Here is a 27,819-nt window from a genome sequence, read left to right on the forward strand (position 1 = left end):
CAGCAGAAAGAGTGAGTCAGGAGTGCTTGAAATGAAAAGTGATCGCTTTAAAATCACTAATAAAACATAGAGGAGATTGTATACTTGTGGGATGCCAACCAGGTGAGTAGCGTTTTGCAAGGGTTGGAGGTGGAGTGAGGGTGAACTAAAATACCTGTATATGTAGCAGCTGCACCATCTCATGCACTGAAACAGCACTCCATTGTGGATCTTGCCTGAGCTTTGTGGAGGCTTAGTTGTCATTGGTCCTGAAATTGATTCTAATGAGGGAGACTAGTACTCTGTGATGCAGTCATTGTTGCATCAACTCTCCTGATGTTGCTACAACTGTTGTTGTTTAACTTAACATCAGCTCTGATGAAACAGACCTCCAACCAAATGCAATTCAATTATGACCATTCATCCCTTTTTATAAATCAATTTGATGACTGGCATCCATGCTAGTGGAATGCTAAGAGCACCATCTGAGCGTGATCGTTGCCAGAGTAGCTGACTGGCTTCCGTGCCGGTGGCACATAAAAAGCACCATTTGAGTGTGATTGTTACCAGCGTTGCCTTACTGGCCTGTGAAAAAATATTCAAGCAGGGTCAATACCAGTGCTGCTGGATCGGCTCCGTGCAGGTGGCACATAAAAAACACCATTTGAGCATGGCTGTTGGCAGTATCGCCTGACTGGCCCTCATGTCAGTGGCATGTAAAAGCACCCACTCTGAGTGGTTGGCATTAGGAAGGGTATCCAGCTGTAGAAACTTTGCCAGATCAGATTGGAGCCTGGTGCAGCCATCTGGTTCGCCAGTTCTCAGTCAAATCGTCCAATCCATGCCAGCATGGAATGCGGACGTTAAATGATGATGATGATGATATATATTCAAACCTAGCACACATCTAAAATCTCTTTTCAGTGCAATTATAATTACTTTATTATTTCATTTCATTATCTATGTAAACACAGTTTCGTTTTCCATGCCGTATGTTTAGAGAAAAAATCTTAAGATCCCTTGGCTCAACCCAACTCTCCCCCTTTCTCCCTCTCTTTCATGTTCATTTATTATTGTCATTTAGTCATTCATTTATCTAATTTTATCACAGTTTCTCTGACTGAAAACTGTTGGTTATAGTTCTAGTTAAGAATTCAAATGCCCAATTCTATCTTATTATTTATCATTGATATTTTCTCACACCGGCAGCCTGAGTTTTTGCTATTTCACGGTGTGCCCTCCCTTCCCACCCCCACCACTTGTACCGGAAGTCTCTATCCTCTGACCTCTATCGGATGTCTCTCCCATGAACACCTCCAAAGGCTTAATGTTCCCCCATCCCTACCTAGTGTTTATCTCCTATGTAATGTAGTGATTATGTGGTGCATAAAATGATGGTGTAGTGTATGCAGGTTGAAGGCTACTGTATGTTTACGAGTTCTGCCAAATGCGAGCTTCCTTTTCAGGTATGTGACACTGCTGTCCCCTATCCTAGGATCTTGCGGGTCCACACCTCCTATACCCTCAGGGTTGGCACACTTAATGTTGGCACACTGAAAGGTAGGTCTGGTGAGATTGTTGAGATACTTGAACGGAGACATGTAGATTTGTGCTGCATCCAAGAAGTAAGATGGAGAGGAAGTTCTGCTAGGTTCCTTACAGGCAAAGAACATAGTTATAAGATTTTGGGGGCAGGAAACACTGACGGGGTCGAGGGCATGGGTATACTTCTTGCAGAGAAATGGGTTGATAAGGTAATCGAGGTAGTCAAAGTCTGTGATAGAATACTTAAGATTAGATTAGTGCTGCAACATGGTTTAGCAACCATTATCTCAGATTATGCTCCTCAGCCAGGGCTACCTGATGAACAGAAAGACCGATTTCATGACACCCTCTTACAGACTACCTCATTGACGAATGACAAGGACCTTCTCTTTGTGGCTGGCAACTTCAATGGGCATGCTGGACAACATGCAAGGGGCTTCCATGGCGTACATGGATGCTATTGTTTGACTTAAAAATAACAGCTAAATCTTCATGTAAAGTATGAAATATAAAAGGCATTGGAGAGAGTTTATATAACTCTATAAGTTATGGATCACATTAAGGCCTTTTATATTCAATACATTATAAGTACTTCTGTATGAAATAGCTGTAAAATGTCAAATATAAAAAAAAAAAAATCATCATTGTTGGTAGTGATGGCAGTGTTGGCAGTGTTGGCAGCGTCATCAACACCACCATTGAAAACAATAGCAACAGTAACAACAATAGGAACGACAACAATAACAATAATAGCAATATTTCATGTTAGCTTTTCAGTGCTGGCATAGTTTGAAAGGTTTTACTGAGGCAGTGGCTTATGGTTCAATGCCTTCCTATAGCCAACTAACTCTTTTAGTCACCTCTTACAGCACAGGAATAGGATGATGTGCCTATTCTAAAACCAAGATACACATAATGATCAAACATAAAAGAAATTGATGAATTTGGAAATATAATTAAAACTTTATTTCAAACCTCTGCTGTTGGGTTTTCAAATAATATAACATCACAACCAGCATTAGCTGCTTCTAAAGCATCTTCAAGATTTCTGCATTCTACTTCAATTTTCATGGAAAACCCACTAACAAGCTTAGCATCTTTCACAGCCTGTTTTCCATTTTCAAAGACAAATAAAAAATAAGATAGAGCAGAGTAAGTACAGACGTAGAAAATTCCACAAAATAAGAATATAATAATTTAGCAATAACTAATAACTTATATATAAAAACAATGAATGAAAAAATGTCATGATTTATATGGGAAAACAAACAAGGAAAATGTATGAAAACTGTTTATTTCTGATTAAATGAAAATAATTAGAGAAATGAAATATATTGCAAGTAAGCAGGCATATGCTGTGTACAAGAAACAAGATGGAAGGGAGTCTCAGCTAGACTCCTTGAGGCTAAGGAACTTACACACAGGTACGGTACAAATTCTGGGTAGATAATAACGATGGAGAAAGTGGATTCAGTAAATTATTTGCAGAGAAATGGATTAGTTAGAGAATGTGATACATTTATCAGGTTTAAACTAGTCATGAACAACACAATTGTGACATTTAACTGTACATATGCTTTACACTCAGAGGTGGCAGATGAATAGAAAGACTACTACTTTTGTGTGATCCTCCTGCAGACAACCTTGAATAATGAATGGCAGCAGTGTCTTATTGCATTTGGTGATTTTAATGAACTTATTGGGCAACACTATGAAGGCTTCTCTGACTTGAATGGAAACTGTGGGTATGATATGAGGAACAAGGCTCTTGGAGGTCTACAGTCAAGACTCTCGGGGTTCTATGATCTAACCATTTGCAATACAGCTCATCTAATAAACAGTGACCATACAAACTGGGAAATAGGATAGCAGATGATTGTGAAAGCAAAGTCTTTCCCTGGTGAATAACATACTAGTCAATAAAGGCTAATTACTAGTGACTTAATAAAAGCTAGATAGAATAAGAGACAGTTTGGAGAGTGAAGATATGGAAGCCGGAAAAAAACACATTTTCAAATCGTGGGTTCAGAAAACTTACGGTCAGTTAAATATGACTCTTTTCTTCCACTACAAAACCTCTTAGCTGCACCACATACAAAAATATATACACTAAAACATTTTCCATGCCAGCATGGATGACAGATATTAAAGAATGATGATGATATGTATGTATGTATGTATGTATGTATGTATGTATGTATGTATGTGTGTGTTATTATCACTTTGACTTGATATCACATGATAGTGTCATCATAATGTGAGTGGTGTCCCTCATTTCCAGTATATCTGGTCATGGGGAAATATTGCCTTACTTGGAAACAAGTGAGGAGTGGAGACAGGAAGGGCATCCAGCCATAGGAAATCTGCCTTAGCAAATTCTGTCTGACATATGCAAGCATGGAAAGAGGACGTGATGATGATGATATATATATATATATATATATATATATATATATATATATATAATATATATAACCTTTTACATGAAGTCTGAAGCGAAGTAATTTAAACTTTATATAGAAAGTCAAGTTATAAATCATTGGTTAATGTTTTCTGCTATCTAAGATTTATTTTCTAGTTTAGCCTGTTAAGCATGTTCAGCTTTAGCAGCTATCACAGTATGAGATCACTATTAATAATTTTTATCTCTTCTTTACAGTTGCTAAGCAATCATGGAATGTACTCCCTGCATTATGTTTATTACAATTAATACACTTGTCACAGCTTAACAATCACCAAATTAATGAATATTTTACGGTCTTTCAGTCTTTACAGTCAGTCTTTCATGCAACATAGTCTTTAGTATTATTTCTGTTGCTTCTTTAACTACAGCGGTTCAGAATATTTATATATCAATAAATTATTTGCCTAAAGTATTTAGTGGATATTTTAAAAGATTGCTTAAAGTAGACAGCTAAGACAAGTTTGTTTTCATAGCTTTATGTTCTTCCAAGCTTCCTGCTGTTATATACTTATTTTTAAAAATTTATATTGTAGTTTGTGAACAATTATATAATTATATATATATATATATATATATATAGCTGTTTCTGGGATATCCCAGGTGATGTGTCAGCATTTCCATACACTGGGTAGTCCGTCATCAGTCTTTTATACATTGTTTTCTTTTATACACTGTGAATTCTCTGTCTGGAACTTTCCAACATACACACTTTGTCTCTGATGATGGAATACCCAGTGTATGGAGAGGCTGACCCTTCACCTGGGATATCCCAGAAACAGCTGTAAGACATTAATTACTTCTAATTCACCTTACTCTGATTAAACACTCTAAATGACCTGAGATTCTTGTCCTACCTTGGTTTTGTTGTCTTTTTCCTCACTGTGAACTTGGAACCTAACAAATGACCAATTATAGCACTTACAGAGTGTACCTATTCATTTAGATTATCAGTGAACTAAAATCCCCAAATTCTATACATGCATACACACACACACACACACATATAAGGTTTGTTCAAAAAGTATCTGACTTTATCTTCTCCCACCAAAACTAACACTGCATAGGCAAAATCCTTTGGATAAAAGGTGATGCCACCCTTCCTGCACATATGTGAACATTTTTGCACCAGTAGGCCATATCAATTCATGGGTGTTATGGATAGAGTACAGACATGTAGCGTGCACTCATCAGATTTTCATTTTCACACAAGACCAAATGCATTGAGCAGAGACCATAAACCCATGTCTCATCACCAGTGATTATGGTCTCCATGAAGTCTGGGTTGTGGCTTGCACAGTGCAGTATGTTCTGAGTGATTTTTATGTGGAGTTGCATCTGCTGCTCTGCCAGTGCCTTGGGGATGAATTTTGCTGACACTCTCTGCATATATAACTCTTTCATTAAAATGGAATGCATTGATCCTATGTTGAATCCCACTTTGTGAGCAATTTCCTTAATTGTTAGTCAATGGTTTTCCATGGCTATTTGCCAAACTTTCCTCAATTAGCTCCTTGCTTTGGCTTGTAGATGGCCTGCTTGAGTGTGCCTCACTCTCCACTGAGGTGTAGCCAGGTTTGATCAAAGTTTTGCCCACGGCATCATTGCCAAAGGCCTGTTGAATTTTCTGGATAGTTTGAGCTTAAGCACCATCAAGCTTTTAGCAAAAGTTGATGCAATATCTCTGCTCAATGCATTCCATGAAAATGAAAATCCAACAAGCGTGCACTTTATGTCTGCCTCAACAAAATCCAAGCATAGAAAAACAAAAGTTTAAATGATTATAATAATAAGGATGATGATGAAATATATGATTTACATCCTATCGCAAACAAGCCTCAAATGAATACTAAATTGTGATGTAAACAGCCAAAGAAAGTGGAGCTGGAATGTGTAGCATGGCAAAGTAAGGTAGAGTCCCAGGGTGAAGGAAGAATGACAGGAAGAGGAAAAAGATCTCTTTCAACTACCAAGCAAAGTGAAAGATCATAGGATGGGAAGAGTAAGAAGTTATGCATGCTTGTGTGTGTGTGTGTGTATGTGTGAACTTGTAGATATACATGGGTAAAGAGTAGAGACATGTGGGTACACATATACTGACAAGATGTTGTTTTGGGATATGTGTGTGTGAAGACATGTTGGTGTACATGGGGGTGTCAAGGGGGAAAGACAGTGGAAGAGATAAGGTTCATGTAAGGGAAAGTTGTGGGGGTGTGAGTGAAAACAGTGAGGGCATATAGGTGACTGAGATATAGACAGTAGGGTGTGGGTAGGGTGCATGGGATCAGTATGGGAAAGTGGAGAGAGAGAGAGAGAGTAAGAGAAAGAGAGATACAAAGGGAAGGAAGTATAGTAAGGTGGCTGGTGGCAAGAAAAGATTATGTTGGAGGAGAACTGAGACTGAAAGCTGTATAGGTTTGGAGAGAGAAGATGAGCTTCTGTTCCCCATGGAGGCAAAGGAGAGGATGCTGGTGAGGTAACTATGCTGAAGATTGAAAGGTTTTAGGTGGAATGGTCAACAGAGCAGAAATGTTGAGGACAGGCAATCTGTTATTAAATATATATTTTATGATATTACTTAGGCATAATGGTACTAATAATCAGTTGTTAGAGCAAAGCATTCAATGAGTACAGAGCATAATATCAATTAACAAATGACAAAAAAAAATAAGTTATGTTATCACTTTCATTAAATTGGCGTTAGGTAGTGCATCCAACTGTAGAAACTCTGCCAAATGCTCTGTCACTTCACCATATCAATGAATCTATTAAACACAGTGATTAATGAAATCCTGTGGTCTATGAAAACTTCATTACTCTAATCATATCAACATTTTCTATTTTGATATGATCATGAGAATATATTATATTATCACACTATGATAGCTGGATTAGTGAGGGATTATAATGTTTGAGTTGATAAGTTGTTGGTTTCTTGGTAATAGTTTCATGAGTTCATATTCTATAACCAAAGACTTGTTGTTGCTAACCGACTTAATGGTGTCCTAAGCTGAAGAGTTTGCGGTCCACATCATCTTTTATTTTTTACTTCTTCCAGTCATTGAACTGCAGTCATGCTTCTCCATATTCAATCTCCAACATCATTCTTATTGTTCTACCCCACTTTCTTCACCATCCTGATGCATTTGAAACAAGGGATTCCATCATATCTATTAATACCTTAAAAACTCCACCATCACACTTCTGTAATGCTAGCCATCACTCTTCACAACTTCACTTATGATTGACATACATCACTCTCTATGAGAGAGAGAGAGAGAGAGCCTAACTCTAAGACTATCCATTGCCTCTCTCTCTCTTTTCCTACCTAACATGTAATTGCCATCACTGTCTCTTTCCCATTAACTTCTGTCATTACTATCTTCCTTCCATTACTCCTCCCAGTATTGTCTCTTCCATTAATCCCACTTCAACCATCCTCTCACTCCAATAATTCTGTTTCTTTCATCATATATTTTCTTCTTACTTCTTCTCACTTAGTAAACTAAATAACTGCTTGTTATTTTTGGCACATTGTCTTGACTAATAAAGACTATGGACAACAGTGGGAGATTCTTCAGAGTTTCTTCAGAGTTGCAACATACAAGGCAGCTCCACTCTATAAAGTGCCAGGTAAATGAGCAGAGACAACATAGAGTCAAAGGAGTTTAATATTGCCAAAATTACGATAACTTCTCTAGTATCGGAATCATGAAAAAGTATACCAAGTAAATTTTGTAAAGGGGTTGATAACAGGAAGGACATTGCTAGGAAAGCAAGTAACTGAATAAGGACTATCTCAGATCATGAGGACATATCCAGTTAATGCCAACATGGAAAGCAGACATAAAATGATGATGATGATGATGATGATGATACATTATTTACAATTGACGGATATTTGTCCTCATCTTGTTTGTTGTTAATACGTTTCAGCTGATATACCATCCAGCCTTCAACAGGTGTCTTGGGGAAATTTCGAACCTGGGTTCTCATTCCTAAGGTATTTTTCGACATTATTATTATTTTGGAATCTTGGGGTTAGTAGCCTGCGCTCTTAACCACTATGCCATATGCCCGTGGGCATATAGAACTGGATAATGATGATGATGATAACAATGATGATGATGGTGGTGATTTTATGACATGTAGCTATTTATCAATTGAAACTGGAAAGACATTATTCACATCAAACTATTTTCCACCAAAGAAAAATCAAAGGTTTCCTCTTCTGTTTGCCTCTTATGTTGGCCTGCATATGTACAACATTTAACTCTTGATTTCATAGTAGTTGTTACAACTATTATTATTTTTTTTTTTATGTGGGGATTTCTATGTATAGCTGTATGCATTTTACTTCTAACCAGACTACAAAAATGTAGATGCAGAACTTATTTTGCTCACTAGTAGACTGAGACAATCAGAGTTATGTGCCGAAGTTTATAAACAATAATTTAATCCAACATAAATATTAAGAAACATTAACAAATAGACTAAGAAGACTATGAACACTTGAGATATCGGTAACAAACGAGTAATTAGGTCACTAAAAATCATTAATACATCACTGGAATTGGCAATGTTACTAGTTTATTTTAGCCAGTCTCCTTCTATTTCTTTAACCACTCATCTCATTTTAACTCTGCTGAGCTTGTCTCTGTTCTACCTACTTCCATTCTTTTCTGAACAATAACAGCAGTTGTTTTATGTTTTGTTTTTTTTCCAACAAGGTTTTCTACTCAACAAAGTCAACAGGTTTCTTCAGAGGTAAGATACATTCTTGTTGTACTGGAAGTTCATAGTAGTTTGACATCAAGTGTGTTTGCTTTGTGTAAAGAAAAATAAAGGTGTTAATCATTGTGCATTATTTATAGTCTCTAAAGTCTAAAGATAAACAAAAGAGTTAGGAACAAGAAGGATTGGTAAAGTGTGTTCCTGTGCATGCATGCACATATGTGTGTGTGTGTTGATAACTAGTATATTAACTAGCCTTACACACTTTTCTGTAGCTTAGGTAGACAACAACAAAAAACAGTAATAATAATCCTTTCAACAAATTTTTTAGGAAGGAACTAGTCGATTACATTAACCCCAGTACTCAACTGGTACTTAATTTATCGACCCTGAAAGGATGAAAGGCAAAGTTGACCTTGGCAGAATTTGAAATCAAAACGTATATAGTATGCTACACTATATCATATTGTATTAAGAAAAGGAAAACTACCAGAATGGGTAGTCATTTATTTCCTCTGGCACGTAAATAGCACCATTTGAGCAGCATCATTACCAGCGTCGCCTAACTGGCACTTGTGCCGGTGGCACGTTTAGAAAATCATTTGAGCGAGGTCGTTGCCAGTGCCGCTGGACTGGCTCCCGTGCAGATGGCACGTAAAAAAACACCATTTTGAGCGTGGCCATTGCCAGTACCACGTGACTGGCCCTTGTGCTGGTGGCACGTAAAAGCACCCACTACACTCTCGCACGGTTGGTGTTAGGAAGGGCATCCAGCTGTAGAAACTCTGCCAGATCAGATTGGAGCCTGATGCAGCCATCCGGTTCACCAGTTCTCAGTCATATCGTCCAATCCATGCTAGCATGGAAAGCAGACGTTAAACGACGACGATGATGATGATGACAGCAAGAAACCTGTTCCTATCTCTCTATTATACTCTTTTTTTTCAATGTCTAGCATAAACTGCCTCCATTAATGCTACAACCTCACTCAATCAAAGGGTCTTGTCTTGTGAGCAAATAGGCAGTCTCACTAGTATTGGTGGTGGTGGTGGTGGGGGGGGGTTACAAAAAAGCAACCAATATACTCTGTAAAGTGGCGGTGCTAGGAAGAGCATCCAGTCATAGAAACCATGTCAAAACAGCAGACATAGAAGCTTGACACAGTCCTCTGATCTGTATGATACTGTCAAACCATCCAACCTATTCCAGTATGGAATATGGATATCAAATGATGTTGCTGATGATGTACAGCTTCTTATTACAAACTTAATAACAACTGCAACAAAAGTAATTCCAGTAATGAAAACAATTACCTCAACAGCAGTAGCAAGTACAGCAGCAACTGAATGGCATCAGTAACTACAACAACTAAAAAGGCAAATTATTTTAAAAACACCAGTTTGTGTTGTCCAAGTGAGACTTAATCAACCAGTTCATATTCTATATTCCTTGTCAACATCATAACATTTCTAAATGATACCATAAAAGCTTTATACCATTTTATGCATCAGTATTCAAAAAGTGTATTTGTCTTTTAATTGATTCCCAGTTCTTTCTTTTTTTTTTTTTTTTTGACCCTGGTTGCTAAAATAATTTTTGTTTCAGCTAGGCTCAAGGAAATTATTCATAGGGACAGAAACCTTATTCCTTTACAGGTTTCAGTTATTGAACAGCAGCTATGCTAGGAAAGCAGCCTCAGCAGCTTTAATTGATAATTCTGTTGAACCAGTAAATTAAGGGACAGATTATAAACAAAAACAGTTTTTTAGACTGGTGTAAATATAACCACAGATACAGATGGATACACACACGCAATCATCATCATTATCATCATCACCAGCACCAGCACCACCACCAAAAACAACAACAACATCATCCTTTTACATCTACTTTCAATACTGGTGAGTTGCTACTCCCATAGACTGTGGTGTTCATATATGTTATTTGGCTTGTTACTTCACTTCTACTGTCAGATGCCATTTCTATTGCCAGCCACTTTACAGAGAGCACTGAGTGCATTTTCAAGGGGCAGTTGAATAGTCATTTGGAGAGACAGGACTATAGGAATCACACAGCCTTCTGCTTTCTCTGCTCATTTGCAATCGTTTTTCAGTGTATAGAGGGAGCATTTTTCATGGTATCAACACTAGAAAGGATATGTTTACCTGTCCCTCTAAGAGTAGCACAATTTGGAGCCTTTCTCATGGCACCAAATTGTGTAAAGGTGTAAAGGTGCTTTGTATACAGGAAATGAAGAGAATATTTAATACCCTGAGATATGTGGACTGAGGAGGAGAGAATGAGAGAGAGAGAGAGAGAGAGAGAGAGAGAGGGAGAGAGAGATTGCAGTCACAAATAGGTAAGTACCCAAAAATCTAAGTTTCTACATGTAACTTCTTTATTATTAATATATATATATATATATATATATATATATATATATATATATATATATATATATATATATATATATATATATAATGAATGTGACTTTTGTCCTCAGCATGCAAAACTACATTTAAAAAAAAATAATCTGGTGAAAATTTGAAATGCTTCAAATGCTTGGAAGAAAATTAACAGAATTACCGATTTTTATTTTCAGTGAAAGTGCAAGTTTAGAAATGGTTGAACTTGGCAAACCGAAAGCTCTCCTCGGGTAGAACTTAATTGGTGATTAACATCTCAGAGGAAAGAATTATCTACTAGAAGATATTTACAGTGTATCTAGTAATATTCAGTCAACTATTAAGTCTGATGCATTGTTGGGATAATTCATTGGTAATCAACCAATGCGTTTCGTTTACTTTCACACATAAAATCAGGTTTCTTTCAGTTTTATTTTATTGCCGGTTATGAACGATTAAAGTTTTATTTAACTTTCATCTATTCATCTTCCTTTCACTTTATTGTCTGCCATTATATATCCATCAAGCGAAAATCCTCGTGCCTGTTGACATCAGCATGTTTTCGACGAAATACTGTTACTAGCAAAAAAAACAAAACAAAAGGTGTTACTAGCTGATTGTTCTGGAAGATGGTGACACGTTTGTTTGTGCTAGCTTGTCAGCTGTTAAACAGTTGTTGACAAAAGGGGGCACTAATGAATACATGAGATATTCACCACAATAGCATCTTCCCACCATGTCACTATACACACCTCCATTCAACTCAACACAACCTCTTTATAATACAATATTTTCAGCTTCTTCACAACTACGACGCTATGATGGGAACCTCTAAGGGTCGCATGGTCTGCTCGAAATAGCATCTACATCTCCCTCAGATCACATCCTATTGTCTTAAATAAAGAAATGACACAAGAGTTAAGGTAGTACCACATACTCCTAAAAAGACGGTGGTCACAGCTGGAATACCTTTGATCATAGATCAGCTCAATCGAGATTAACCTAAGCTAAACAACAAGAACAACATAGTTTCTGATAAAGACAAGAAATTGCTTATGTTAGTAGGGAAATCACAAGTTTACTTACCTTTTGGATACTTCCTGCAGTCCATATATGGTTGTCTCGCAAGATAATCATAGAAGATAAATCGTACCTGTGGGTTGCTAAACCCCCAACAAAAAGAGAATACTTCTCTACTAGACGGAATCCCGGAGTAGTTCTGCGTGTATCAGCCAGTTTCCCTTTCCAGCCAACCCCTTCAGCTTTCAGGGCCAATTTGCGGGCCAAAGTCGCTAGTCCACTTGCCCTGCACGCACAGTTGAGGGCTACACGTTCTCCGAGCAACAAGCACCGTACTCTGCCTTTGATAATCGCAACTGTTTGGACTGGATTCAGGTATGTTCCTTCCGGGTAAAGCCATTCAATTTCACACTCCAGCTCTTTAAATACAGCATCTATAAATGGTCTTCCTGCCAACACACCAGCCTGTCTCATGATCAAGGCAGCGGTCACTTTTTTCTCCCCTACTACGAACCCCCCGAAATCAAAATTTGGCGAATCTTCTTTAATCCATTCTCTGGCTAAATGTTGTACAGTGACAGGTGATAATGCATGGCAAGTTTCAGGACCCGAAGTAATCCGAGAATGGTTATTATTGTAATGTAAATAGTTCTTCCTTTGGTCGTAATAAGCAGACATTTTATTCAAAACATATCAGAAACAGAATGCCTTTGCCTTTCCCCTTTATTTTACACTGACCTACAACACACTACAACGCAGGTTGTTCAGAAGTTGTCCTATCTATGTAGACACCTGCGAAATGTTTGTGTAAAGGCGTGCGCACGCGCGCGCGTGTGTGTGCATGTGTATCGTGCTTGTATAGGTGTATTTTGTGTAGTTTGACTGACACACTGACTGGCACATTATTTATGGAGCACCCTTTCATAAAACTTCAATAACATTCAGAAAGCAGATAATAAAACTTCAATAAGACAGTAGCAAATAATTCTTACTGGAGGTTTTATACATACAAGTATACTCGCTGAGTGAAATAATTTTGTTTCATTAGAGAATTTCTCGACTGTCCATCAAGCATTCCTTTAATTACATGTTGTCTTTCCTTAGGTAATCTATTTGTTTTCTCAAAAACGTATAAACCATTCCACCTGAGATAAATAGATAGATACACAGAGAGAGAGAGAGAGAGAGAGAGAGAGAGATAGGAGGGAGAGGGGGGTTGGAATTGTGTCAGTGTTGCTATTATATATTGCTAAGAAGCAATAGTTTTTTTTTTTAAATACTGATATTAATGTCTCTGTTGGTAGGAATAAGCTCAATTAGTGTGTAGTCGGACAAGTGGATTTCCGTCTACGCATATGTTTTTTTATAAATTATATTTATAGGTACTTTTAATGATCAAAGAAACAGGTTTGTAATGAATTCGATAACCACAAAACTTGCTTATCTATCACTGTCTATTGTGTGTGTGCGCGTGGTTGTGCATATGTACGTATGTAGGTGTGTGTATATGTGGATAAATGTACGTATGTATGTCTATGTATAGGTACATATGCGTGTACATATGTATTTACGTGCGTATGCATGTATGCGGATGTATGTATGAGCGTGTATGTGTGTATGTATGCGCATATGTTTGTACCAACCTTCCTCAATATCCATCTTCTTGTCTTTTCTCTCCCTTTTTCTTTCTCCTTACTTTCCTAGTCTAAGTAACGTTTTGAGATACTAAAGAAAACTTATATTTGTGCTTCCAGAGACTGTACAGTGGAGAAGTTCCCTGTTGCTTGTACCTGACAAACAAGTGGCTATGATGGTATGATTTATTACAGAAACAACTCTGGCTTACATGACAAGGAGTTGAAAGTTTATATGTCTCTCATGGTACTCTTAGCTATGTTAACATAGAACTAAATGACCCAGTTCAAGTGAATGGAGAAGTACAGTTTACTCCTGAAGCATTGGATAAGTATTTCTAATATATGCACACAACCAGAAGTTTGAGATGAATGCATAATCAATTGAGCTGACCTAAGTGGAATAAAAGGCAAAGTTGACTTCAGAATGCAAAGGACTGTAATTGGATGCAAGTATGGCTGTGTGGTTAAGAAGTTTGTTTCACAACTATGTTGTTTTATATTCAATCCAGTGAAGGCATGCAGCTTAGTGGTATTTGGCTCGTGACTACGGTTGTGAGTTTGATTCCTGGCAGTGTATTGTGTCCTTGAGCAAGATGCTTTATTTCACATTGCCCCAGTCCATTCAGCTGGTAAAAATGAGTTGTATCTGTATTTCAAAAGACCAGCCTTGTCACATTCTGCGTTATCATGCTGAAGACCATATTTAGGGTATACATGTCTGTGGAGTGCTCAGCCACTTGTATGTTGATTTTTCAAGCAGGCTGTTCCATTTATCACATCACCTGGAACTCTCATTCTAGTTTTATATTCAATCCTGGCATCTTGGACATGTGATTTCTACTGTAGATTTGGATCTACCAAAGATGTGTGAGTAAAATTTGGTAGATGGAAACTGTACCAACATAACCAGTTTACTCTCTTAAGCACCACCACCTGACCCTCAAATTTTAGCAGAGTCTACTCTAGGGTAAACATTTGGGCCAGGTCTTTGGTTGAGGATAACTTCCTCACTTTCATCTACCACTCTCAAAGACTTTCAAAAGGTTCATGGGTACTGCTGTTCCTCCTCTCACTAAGCCATTAACCCTTTTATTACCACTCTTACGTTAAAATACACTGCCTTTATTTCACTCAATTTTCAAAAATAATGAAGAATTTACAAAAGCAAGTTTGTTATTATTATTAAGCTGAAGTAAGATGGTTAGCTGGCAGAATCGTTAAGCACACTGGGTGAAATGCTTAGCGGTATTTCACCCATCTGAGTTCTATTTCTGCCGAAGCTGACTTTGCTTTTAATCTTTTTGGGGTCAATAAATTAAGTACCAGTGAAACACTGGGATTGATGTAATTAACTACTCCCTTCTCCCCAAATTTCAGACCTTGTGCCTTCAGTAAAAAGGATTATTAAGCTGAAGTTTGGAACCTAAATTAATATGAAATTTTGATGCAAGGTTTAAAGTTAGGTGACTTTAAAACATGAAATTTTTGTTATAGAACCAAGAGTAGTCTCATGTGGTTTGGTATTAAAAAAGTTAAACTAAAAACTAAAAAATGTAATGCATTTTGTCCAATACTGTTATAACTGTCATTGGCCAAGTACAGTTTAGCTACCTTTACACATATTATTTCATACTAACATCACAGTTATATAATTTCAGATAGTTATAGGTTTCCAAGGAGACAATCAGTGGTTCCCTGCATTTCTGGCAGAAAGAGGGACAAGGAAGATCAGTGAAACTTAAGTGGAACAAATAATGCATAAGGTATTTTATTTAAAACTCACTAGTTTTTCTTTTGTTTCTTACTGATGTTATTTATAACTTTTGCAAATATACATCCACAAAAATATGCAGACACACACACACATGTATGTCTGTGCGTGTGAGTGAATTTGGTAAACAAAAACTATTGTAAGCCAGTCATATGTACATAAACACATATGTGTGTGTGTGTGTGTGTGTGAAAATGTGCATGACTGTTGGCATTTTGTTTGTCACCATTTGATTGAAATGGTGGTGATATTTACATTCCTTGTTGGCATTTCAACATGTCACTCTGCAATTTTGAAAACCATTAGAATAAATAAATTCTATGCCTGATAAACAGGTTAGGGTTTACAAGAGAAAAAGCATCTAGCTGTTTTAAAATCCCACCTCAGAAATTGATTCATACTGAAGCCATGTTAGCATGTGAAAATGGACTTTAAGATTAAATTGATAAATGAACATATGCTATAATATGTATATGTGTGTGTATGTATGCATGCATATATGTGTGTAAAATTCCATTCTCAAAGTATTGGTTAATTCAAGGCTTTAATAGAAGACATTTATTGTTAAACATACTGCACAATAGGATTGAATTCGGAACTAAATGACCATGAAATAAACATGTGGTTAAAACCACATGGTCATACCTTCATGTATGATTGTGAGGGGCAGGTATAAAGTTTACTTCCTAAACACATGGTTCCAGATTCAGTTCTACTGCATGACCCTTGAGCAAGTGTCTTCTACTATAGCCTTGAGCCAACAAAGACTTGTCAATGGATTTGATAGATGGAGACTGAAAGAAGTACGAGACCCCCTTCAGTCATGAATGACCATGGGATTGCACCTAGAAAGTTACCCTCCCAGGCACAAGTCCTGGCAAGGGTGTTTATGGAAGACCAGCAGTCGCCCATGCATACCGGCCAGCCCTCTCCATGCCACCAGTGTTATCCAAAGGAAAAGCATATTATATATATATATATATATATATATATATATATATATAAAAATATGTGTGTGTCTTTAAGTCTGTGTTTGTCCACAACCATCACTTGACAACCAGTGTTTGTGTGTTTATGTCCCTGTAATTTAGCAGTTCAGTGAAAAGAGACCAATAGAATAAGTATTAGGCTTAAAAACAAAAAAAAAAAAAGGGGGGGGGGAGGAAATAAGTACTTGAGTTGATTCATACAGCTGAAAGAAGAAAAAAAAAATCTTCAAGGCGGTACCCCAGCATGGCCACAATCTTGTGACTGAAACAAGTAAAAGATAAGATATATCTCCTCCTTTTTTTCCTCACATTAAACTACAACAGCCTTGCAATATTTTTTCCCTAATGGCCAAGCATTACATTATCTGTATGAGAATCCTAACTATATAAATAAATATTGTAATCAAAAGACCCAAAGCTAAATATGTACAAACACAGACATCTTGAGTTAAATCTACAGAGTTTAGGTATCACTTTTCTATTGGCTTAGCCCACCTAGGTATTAGTAATGGCAATCAGTTCTGTTAAAATCTGTGACAGCATGGCATCTTCTCCAAGGCACTCAACACTATGAAACCAGAACTGTCAATGAAGGAGTCTCTCTGTGGTCACTTAACCTTCTAGAAATAGCAGCCAAATCTCTCCCTCAAATCATCCCTATTGTCTCAAGTAAAGGAAGGACATTGGATAGTGTAGTCATAGGCCTATTTCTAAAAAAGATGGGATGGTCATGGTTGGAATACTTTTGATCATGTGTCTGTTCAATGTAGTCTGACCTTGTGTCTAAGCAAAAATAACAGGTCCTTGAAAGCTTATGGATGATCTTGGAAACATTTATATTATTATATTACAGTAATCCATACTATTGTCATACCTACTGAATCATCTTTTTCTGTCTTTCAAAGGAGGGTTTTGCTTGAAATGTTAAATGTCCCTTTCTTTTTTCCTTCTTTATATTCATCATCATTTAATGTCTGTTTTCTATGCTGTAATGGATAAGACGGTTTGACCAGACATGGTAAGTCGGAGAGCTGTACCAGTCATCTGTTTTGGCTTGGTTTCTATGGCTGGATGTACTTGTTAATACCAACTACTTCACAGTGTACTGGTTGCGTTTTATGTGTCACCAGCATGGATGCCTTTTATATGTCACCAGCAGTGGTGCCTATTACTTGTCACCGGCATGGGTACTTTTTACATGACACCAGCATAAGTGCTTTTTATGTTTCACTGGCACTGGCCACAACCATGATTTCACTTAGCTTGATATCTCTTCTCAAGCACAGAAAATCGCCAGAAGTCTCGGTCACTTGCCATCACCTCCATGAGATTCAACAATCAAAGATCAGATTTCAGCAGCTCATGATTTAATGTTCCTTGCATTCAGAATTCACATTCTACCAAGGTCAACTTATCTTGCAATAATCAATAAATAATGTACCTATCTAAAGCAGTGGACTGGTAGAATTGTTAGCGCATCTGACAAAATCATCATCATCATCGTTTAACGTCCGCTTTCCATGCTAGCATGGGTTGGACGATTTGACTGAGGACTGGTGAAACCGGATGGCAACACCAGGCTCCAGTCTAATTTGGCAGAGTTTCTACAGCTGGATGCCCTTCCTAACGCCAACCACTCAGAGAGTGTAGTGGGTGCTTTTACGTGTCACCCGCACGAAAACGGCCACGCTCGAAATGGTGTCTTTTATGTGCCACCCGCACAAGCCAGTCCAGGGGCACTGGCAACGATCTCGCTCGAAAATCCTACGGGAGCCAGTCAGGCGGTACTGGCAACGGCCACGCTCAAAATGGTGCATCTCATGTGCCACCCGCACAAGAACCAGTCCAGGGGCACTGGCAACGATCTTACTTGGCTTGCTGGGTCTTCTCACGCACAGCACATTTCCAAAGGTCTCGGTCAGTAGTCATCGCCTTGGTGAGGCCCAATGTACGAAGGTCTTGCCTCACCACCTCAGCCCAGGTCTTCCTGGGCCTACCTCTTCCACGGGTTCCCTCAACTGTTAGGGTGTGGCACTTTTTCACGCAGCTATCCTCATCCATTCTCACCACATGTCCATACCAGCGCAATCGTCTCTCTTGCACACCACAACTGATGCTTCTAATGTTCAGCTTTTCTCTCAAGATACTTACACTCTGACGGGTATTCACATTGACATTACACATCCAACGGAGCATACTGGCTTCATTCCTTGCGAGCTTACGTATGTCCTCATCAGTTACAGCCCATGTTTCACTGCCATGTAGCATGGCTGTTCGTACGCATGCGTCATACAGTCTGCCTTTTACTCTGAGTGAGAGTCCCTTTGTCGCCAGCAGGGGTAAGAGCTCTCTAAACTTTGCCCAGGCTATTCTTATTCTAGCAGCTACACTTTCAGCGCACCCACCCCCACCACTAACTTGGTCGCCCAGATAGCGGAAGCTATCGACTACCTCTAGTTTTTCACCCTGGAATGAGATAGAAGTTGTTTCCTGTTTGTCCACAGCCCCCACTGCACCTGAACATCTGCCACAAACAAAAACTAATTTGCTAGTTAACCTGCCTTTGATGTTGCTGCACCTCTTATGTGTCCATAGCTTGCACCGGGTACATCTTATAGAGTTACTACCTACTCCTTTTCTACATACTGAGCAGGGCCATCTACCTGAAGGGGTTTGTGTTTTATCTACCTTCCTACTTATTAGGATTTTGGTTTTAGCTAGGTTGACTCTAAGGCCCTTCAATTCTAGACCTTGCTTCCACACCTGAAACTTCTCCTCTAGTTCTGATAGTGACTCCGCAATTAGGGCAAGGTCATCAGCATAGAGGAGCTCCCAGGGGCAACCTGTCTTGAACTCCTCTGTGATTGCCTGGAGGACTATGATAAATAAGAGGGGGCTGAGGACGGAACCTTGGTAGACCCCTACCTCTACCCGGAATTCATTGCTGTACTCATTTCCAACCCTTACCTTACTGGCAGCATCTCTGTACATGGCTCGCACAGCTCTCACTAACCATTCTTCTATCCCAAGTTTCCTCATTGACCACCAGATAAGGGATCGGGGGACCCTGTCAAAGGCTTTCTCCATGTCAACGAAAGCCAGGTACAGAGGTTTATCCTTAGCTAGGTATTTCTCCTGCAACTGTCTCACTAGAAATAAGGCATCAGTAGTGCTTTTACCTGGCACGAACCCAAACTGCATCTCATCTAAATTGATTCGCTCCCTAATTAGTTGGGCTATGACCCTCTCTGTAACTTTCATAACCTGATCTAACAGCTTGATGCCTCTGTAATTATTTGTATCTAAAGCGTCACCTTTACCTTTGTAGCAGTTGATGCTGCTACACCAGTCATTGGGTATGACTCCTTCGTGTATCACCTGGTTTGTAATACGGGTGACTAGGCTATAGCCAACACTGCCAGATATTTTGAGCATCTCTGCAGTGATTCCTGATGGGCCGGGGGCTTTCCCGGTCTTCATACTCTTAATTGCTTTATCTACCCTGCATTGTGAAATTGCATAGAGGCCTACATGGATATTACATAGACTTAATTTGTTGGTAAATCTAATGTTTCTGCCTGACCCTTGTGTGGAATGTACTCTATTGCAAGTAATCATGCCAGGTTGCCAGTTTCTGGATATCTTTTATCTCTTTCACTAGTCCAGGAAGCCACGAAAAAGTTTGTGGGCTTTGTCTTAACTCCTAAGTAGAAAAAAGTAAAAAGGTATTCCAACAGTGATCTTCTTGTCTTTTTGTATATTGAACAGCTGTTATTTAGTTGTTTATTTATTTGGTCAGAAATATGTGTACATGTAATGAATGCATTAACAGAGATGTGTCAACCGTGCTCTGGTGATAGGTGTATTTACATTTTAAATATATAAATACAGTTGTTATTAACATCAGGGAACAAGAAGTATATTTGAGAATATTTTTGAAATTTGAAAATTCTATAATATTGAATATGATTATCATCATCATCATTGTTGTTTAACATCTGCTTTCCATGCTGGCATGGGTTGGATGGTTTGACTGAGGACTGGCGGGCCAGAAGGCAGTACCTGGCTCCAATCTGATCTGGCAAAGTTTCTACAACTGGATGCCCTTCCTAACGCTAACCACTCCGAGAGTGTAGTGGGTGCTTTTATGTGCCAGTGCTACCTGAGGGCCAGTCAGGTAACACTGGCAACGACCACACTCAAATGTTGTTTTTCATGTGCCAGTAAGACAGCACTGGCAACGATCATGCTCGAATGGTGCTTTTTATGTGCTACCAGCATGGGAGTTAGTCAGCGGCCCTAGCAATGATCACGCTCGGATGGTGCTTTTAATGTTCCACTGGCATGAATGCCAATCAGGCGGTACTGTTATCGACCACGTCAGTGATTTTGATTTTACTTACCTCAACAGGTCTTTGCAAAGTTTGTCCAATGAATGAAGGGTACTCATAAGTGGGCTGGTTATACACCACTAGCATAGGCCACGGGTTATGAGCTCACTTGGCTTGTCGGGTCTTCTCAAGCACAGCATATCTCCAAAGGTTTCAGTCACTAGTCATTGCCTCAGTGAGGCCCAATGTTCGAAGGTCGTGCTTCACCACTTCATCCCAGGTCTTCCTCTTCCACGGGTTCCCTCAACTGCTAGGGTGTGACACTTTTTCACACAGCTGTCCTCATCCATGCTTGCCACATGACCATACCAGCGCAATCGTCTCTCTTGCACACCACAACTGATGCTTCTTAGGTCCAACTTTTCTCTCATGGCTCTTACACTCTGTCGTGTATGCACATTGACATTACACATCAAGCAGAGTGTACTGGCTTCATTCCTTGCAAGTTTACACATGTCCTCAGCAGTCACAGCCCATGTTTCACTGCCATTTAGCATGGCTGTTTGTATACATGCGTCATACAGTCTACCTTTTACTCTGAGCGAGAGGCCCTTTGTCACCAGCAGAGATAAAAATAAAATCAAAACAAAAGAAAGAAAAAAAGTAAAAATTGAATTTTTTAAGAGGGGTTAGGTAGCCTTGTAGCAAAACATTTAACACCTATTTTCCATGCTGGTAGGGCAAGACAGTTTGACAAGAGCTGCACTTGGTTCCATTTGTCTGTTTTGGCATGGTTTCTACAGACAGATACTCTTCCTAATGCCAACCACTTTACAGAGTGTACTGGATGACTTTTATGTGGTATCAGCACAAGTGCTCTTAACATAGCACCAGTACCTGTGGGGTTGCCAAGTAGCTTGCAAGGCAAAGACCTCTCAGCTGAGAGAGGAAGTGGAACCAAGGGAAGTGGGTGTATCAGGTGAGTGGTTAGACTATAATAGAGAAATAGAGATAGTTCTCTTACAATAAAGGATGAAGAAGGAGAGAAAGAGGAGAGTCAAAGAGAAAGATAGAGAGTTAGAGTGAGAGAGAGAAATGTAAATAACATATAATAAAAATCTAAAAGTTACATTGAATATTTGCAGTACAGTAGAAAATTTGTAAGACTACTCTACCCCAAAGGCTATTTCATCAAGATAGTCTATACTGTTACAATATACATATTCTTTTACTTGTTTTAGTCATTTGACTGCGGCTATGCTGGAGCATCACTTTAAAGAGTTTTAATCGAAGAAATCGACCCCAGGACTTATTCTTTGTAAGTCTAGTACTTTTTCTATTGGTCTCTTTTGCCAAACTACTAAGTTATGGGGACATAAACACACCAGCATTGGTTGTCAAGTGATGGCAGGGGGACAAACACAGAGATACACAAATATATATGATGGGCATCCAGTTCCCATCTACCAAATCCACTCACAAGGCTTTGGTTGGCTTGAGGCTATAGTAGAAGACACTTGCCCAAGGTGCCACATAGTAGCAAAAACATGAGATTATCAAAAAACATAGCTTTATATGAAGTAAGGCTGATAGAAGTAACAAGAGTAAATATTTTTACAAAGATTGTCTTCCAGGTAAGTGATAGAATCCCAATATTTTTTTTTCGCCTGGTTCTTATTCTATCAGTGATGTTGCTGAACCATTAAATTACAGAAATATAAAGAAACTAATACCAGCAGTGAAACAGTGGTTGGGACAAACACGAAGTATATATATATATATATATATATATATATAGTTTTCCGAAATTGAGGTGAACACCTTTCTCCATGTGATCGGCTTGAAATATTAAAGTACTTGGATATTTTCCTATTCTTCTTAACATGAAACTAATGGTAGCCTTAATTCACAAATAAAGAAATTATTTATCCACCAATACGGTGTTGAGCACTCATTCCAACGTTTTACACACACATATATATCATCATCATAAATATATATATACACATGTACACAATGAGCTTCTTTCAGGTTCCATCTATCAAATCCACTTACAAGGCTTTGGTTGACCAAGGGTTAAAGTAGATGACCTTTGCCGAAGATGCCATGCAGTAAGGATTGAATCCAGAATTGAGACTGGGAAGCAAACTTTTTCCCCCATACAGCTACGTCTGTAATTAATAATTTCAATATATGTTCCCATGCCTAAGTAGAACAAATAATGAAAGCAAAAAGCTTTTTGAATGTTGTAATACAAAAACAAAGCTTTTTAAAACAACTACTCATGCATAAATTCTCCTAGGAAACTCATTCACAAGATTAAACTATAGATAGTCAACATTAAAAAACAAAACAAAACAAAACAAAACAAAACAAACTAAAGTCTGGCATTTAGAGTGATCGTTTAAAGAATATATTCTTACTATCTTTACTTTAGTTTAAAATTTGTACAACTCAAAGACCTCCCTAAGAAAGGTAAAATTTCCAGTTGTTTAATCAGAAAATAACACAAATATTTTGTAAACAAGAACACAAATTATTTATCATGCTTTTCAGATCTATGTTTATGCTTCTTGTGTTTTTTTGATTTTTTGTGTTTCTGTTTGTGCTTAAGGCCAGCATCTTCTGTGTCCTCTGTATCATCATCTGCACTGAGTGGTCTTTTTAAGCTATATCTACTTTCGGGTAACACATGATCACTGATTACGGTAGTTTCTCTAGTTTGTTCGCAACCACGACTCGTGTCTTCTCTCACTTCTTGCATATCTTTTATTGAAGACTTACTTTCTGTCAAAGATACATTCTTTGGTGCAGAGCTGATTTCAGAGTCATTTTTATCACTTTTCCTTGATTCTTTTCTTATATCAGATGTATTTTTATCCCTGTGTTTATATTCAGAACTTCCTCTTGAACTCTTTTCACCATCTCTATGCCTTGCTTCATGTTTTTCGTGACTACTTTTTTTGTTGTCCGATTTAGATTTTCTTGACCTTTCACGATCGTCTTCCCGCCTACTACTGGAATGAGAATGTCTATCGTTTCTTTTCGATGACTGAACTTCAGTAGATTCGACTTCAGACGAATCTTTCAACAACGTCTGTAGCAATTCTACCTGATTATGAATAACTTCTCGTATGATCTCTGTATAAGTTTTTTTCGTAATGTGGACATTTTTAGCTCGGTACGATTGCCTTCGGCGTTTATAGTCGCGCATCGCAGCCCATTTCTCTGTTTCGGAGGAAGGTTCATTAAGCTCTTTACCTTTGGCAGCCTTCTTGATAAGAGTTTCGAAGTCTGTAGTAAGAAGAGTATCTTCTGGTAAGGACTGCATGCGCTGAAATTCTTTAGCGACTCGAACGACATAGTCATACATTGCCCGTCTCTCATCTACGCTGTAATCTCTCTGTTGAATTTCAAGTGTCTGTGGTACTTCCCTTTCGTAATTTACTGACATCGTGCCATTATTTCGATGAAACTCCTTCAGTATTGATTGTATGTTACTCTTTTCTAGTTTGATTGTCATAATATTAGTTTTCTCGTAAAAGAAACTTGATGATTCAGGAACATTAGCAAGTTCTTCAGATTTATATCCAAGTTGTAACCACTTACAGCAGTGTTCATGTTTCTCCAGTGAATTTCTCGGCAGTCTGTGGTTAACATTGTATGAACACGGAACTTTCTCTGAGTCTTGTTCAAAAAAATGCTGAGGCGTCCATTGCACCCTTTCAAAAAGTTTACCCAAATCATCTTCACATCCCTTTAAATATTCATCTAAGTCAGTTATATAAGTTTTACGTTGCTTTAACAGATCTTCGTTTACAGTTGTAACCATTTCGAGTTCGGTTTGCAATTTTAATGTAATTAACGCGAGAGTTATTGCTCTTACCGGTGAACATACATAATTGTTCCTTCTACAGATTTTAGTCAAGTAAAAAAAAAAACACAGAAGATAATTAGTGTTTAGTGAAAGAAGAGAATCAATGTTTATGTGTTTTGCGATATAGAAAAAAAAAAAAATATTAGAACAGAGAAATTGTCTGCTCGTTCATGGACTAAATTCTGTGCATAGAGATAAAGTTAATGTACAAAATTTCGAAAATTTTTTTTTAAAGCGCATTTTTATGCTACGCAACAATGTATATGTTTTTCTTCTCTGTGTATAAATTTACATGCAGGTGTGTATGGATGAAGTGTGTTGAAGTAAAGAGTTAAAGAAAAAATAAGACCGAATAAGTTGTATATTTCATATAAAACAAAGATTAGAGGTAAAGAACTCTGAACATTTGTTACGACATAATCCATTTTCTTAAAAAACCAAAATACTGAATATACTACAGCCAGATTGTTTTTTTTTTGTTTTTAAATCTGGGGTGTGAAATTTATTTCAGAAAGAAGGTTGTTCAGTTACATGAATGGCTCACTCATTGAATTCAATTATAGTCTGAAGTGGAATTCTCGGCCACTTTCCAAGCTAACTAATTTAATAAGTTGGTAATTCATTTGACTGACTAATTAAATTACTATTAACATGATTCTCAGGTAGAATCAGTGTGATGGAATTGTCTTTTGAATTACAGATCCAGTCCTTCTGAGAGGCTTCTATATAGTTTCCACCCACCCAGTTTCACTCACAGGAATTGGGTTTGCCTGAAGCCATGCTAAAGACAATTAGCTAGGATGTCATGTTTTAATGACAGACAATCTGGGATATGTTTAGTTTTTCTTAATGCAGTATTTTGAATATTTACTGAGGTATGAAGAAAATAGATGTAAGTTCGATCCACATTGGTCTTGCATTTCGTCTGTTTTTACGTTCTGAGTTCAAATTCCACCGAGGTCGACTTTGCCTTTCATCCTTTCGGGGTCGATTAATTTAAGTACCAGTTGCGTACTGGGTCGATCTAATCGACTGCCCCCCCCCAAATTCCGGGCCTTGTGCCTTGAGTAGAAAAGAATATTAAGCACTGTGCACAATAAGTCCATAAGTATATTCCTGCGCAGTTGGTGTAAGGGAGATAATTTAGAATATTTGCCCTTATTATTTCCCTTGGTTTGACAGTCTCTAAGCAAGACGTTGTTCTTGCTTTCATATATGCTGTATGAAAATCATTATCGGAGTATATACTGTTTGGCTTTTTTGATGTACGTTGGTCCGAACATTTAATGCTGGCAGTGGAGGCGCAATGGCCTAGTGGTTAGGGCAGCGGACTCGTGGTCATAGGATTGCGGTTTCGATTCCCAGACCGGGCGTTGTGAGTGTTTATTGAGCGAAAACACCTAAAAAACTCCACGAGCCTCCGGCAGTGGATGGTGGCGAACCCTGCTGTACTCTTTCACCACAACTTTCTCTCACTCTTACTTACTGTTTCTGTTGTGCCTGTAATTCAAAGGGTCAACGTTGTCATACTGTGTCACGCTGAATATTCCCGAGAACTACGTTAAGGGTACACGTGTCTGTGGAGTGCTCAGCTACTTGCACGTTAATTTCACGAGCAGGCTGTTCCGTTGATCGGATCAACTGGAACCCTCGACGTCGTAAGCGACGGAGTGCCAACAACAACAATGTTGGCAACAATAATTCCAGGCAGCTCTCAGGATGTAGTGACCGAAGATGCTCAGGCACTCACTGAGATGGACACTTTTACAAATTTCCTGGACAATAAACGCTTGTGGTTGCTGATCGTATATGTTGTTCTGCGCTTCGTCTCTTTGACCAACTCTGTTTATCAATCAAGCACGGAACTATGTTGAGTGCTTGGTACCTGGCTATAAGCCAAACCCGTAGTAGTTCTTTGACAAAGAAGAACCAGTAGACTTCCTCGTGGTGAAGAAAGTTGTCTAGTAGATACGGTTGAAATGTTAGAGAAAAGAACTTTTCCTTGGAGCCAAATACTCCTCAAAGCCTTTATATTCCATTTGAAGACAAAGAAGGAGAATGGAGAGGGAAGGAGGGATAGAGGCTTCTAGTTAAATTTTACAGGTGGAGTGAATCCTAGAATTCTCTACTAAGTATCTAAGATAGCGCAAATAAACCGAAAAGAAGACTGAATATGAAAGGATACTGTTGCAATGTACAAGACAAAAGACTGCACCAGTACAGGCACTCCGTCGCTTACGACGTCGAGGGTTCCAGTTGATCCGATCAACGGAACAGCCTGCTCGTGAAATTAACATGCAAGTGGCTGAGCACTTCACAGACACGTGTACCCTTCACGTGGTTCGCGGGGATATTGTGCGTGACACTGTGTGACAAGGCTGGCCCTTTGAAATACGGGTACAACAGAAACAGGAAGAAAGGGTGAGAGAAAGTTGTGGTGAATGAGTACAGCAGGGTTTGCCACCATCCCCTGTCAGAGCCTTATGGAGCTTTAGGTGTTTTCGCTCAATAAACACTCACAACGCCCGGTCTGGGAATCGAAACCGCGATCCTATGACCGCGATTCCGCTGCCCTAACCACTGGGCCATTGCGCCTCCACACCAGTACAGGAACGTAAAGTGAATAGAAGGTGACAGTTGGGTAAAGAGGTACTAAGGGATCCATGTGAAAAGATTGTGCAGAAGAAGACTTAGGAATATAAGGGAAGAATAAAGAAGGCTGAATCTCATGAAGAAGGAAACTGATGATTTTAGCAAATGGCGAGAGAATGTCATCGAGTCCAACTCTTGCAAGTACGGAAAAACAGACAAAATGATGATGATGACGACGTCGACGACGACAACGACGATGATGGTGTTAGATATTTATTATTACGTCTTTATTGTTATTATTGGTCTAACACGTTTATTCAATATAAATCGCCAACCTTATATTCTCTTGTAATTCACTGTTCCAATGAACTCGCGTAACTAATAAAAGAAATTAGTTTGTATCTTGAAATCACAGCATGTTCTTAATATTTTGGTCATCTAAGGTTGCGAGCTGGCAGAAACGTTAGCACGCCGAGTG

General features: G+C 38.5%; 2 protein-coding genes across 2 annotated transcripts in view; both read right to left on the minus strand.

Moving 5' to 3' along the window:
- Nucleotides 1-13,495, minus strand: part of LOC106871416 (nicotinate-nucleotide pyrophosphorylase [carboxylating]) — a 14,468-nt gene extending 973 nt beyond the window's left edge. Inside the window, exons 1-2 of the mRNA XM_014917845.3 lie at nucleotides 12,211-13,495; nucleotides 2,500-2,631 (exon numbers count right to left, since the gene is read on the minus strand). Of these exons, the coding sequence (XP_014773331.1) occupies nucleotides 2,500-2,631; nucleotides 12,211-12,822 (744 nt within the window). The 5' untranslated portion in view covers nucleotides 12,823-13,495. The remainder of the gene's footprint in view (nucleotides 1-2,499; nucleotides 2,632-12,210) is intronic.
- Nucleotides 13,496-23,257: 9,762 nt separating this feature from the next.
- On the minus strand, nucleotides 23,258-25,885 carry LOC106871404 (U11/U12 small nuclear ribonucleoprotein 48 kDa protein). Its single transcript, XM_014917826.3, has one exon. The coding sequence runs from the start codon at nucleotides 24,702-24,704 to the stop codon at nucleotides 23,409-23,411; it is 1,296 nt and encodes a 431-aa protein (XP_014773312.1). The 5' UTR covers nucleotides 24,705-25,885; the 3' UTR covers nucleotides 23,258-23,408.
- Between the last annotated feature and the right edge of the window lie 1,934 nt (nucleotides 25,886-27,819).

This window comes from Octopus bimaculoides, chromosome 1 (genome assembly GCF_046866305.1).
Source record: "Octopus bimaculoides isolate indiv1 chromosome 1, ASM4686630v1, whole genome shotgun sequence".
NCBI classification, from domain to species: Eukaryota; Metazoa; Mollusca; class Cephalopoda; order Octopoda; family Octopodidae; genus Octopus; species Octopus bimaculoides.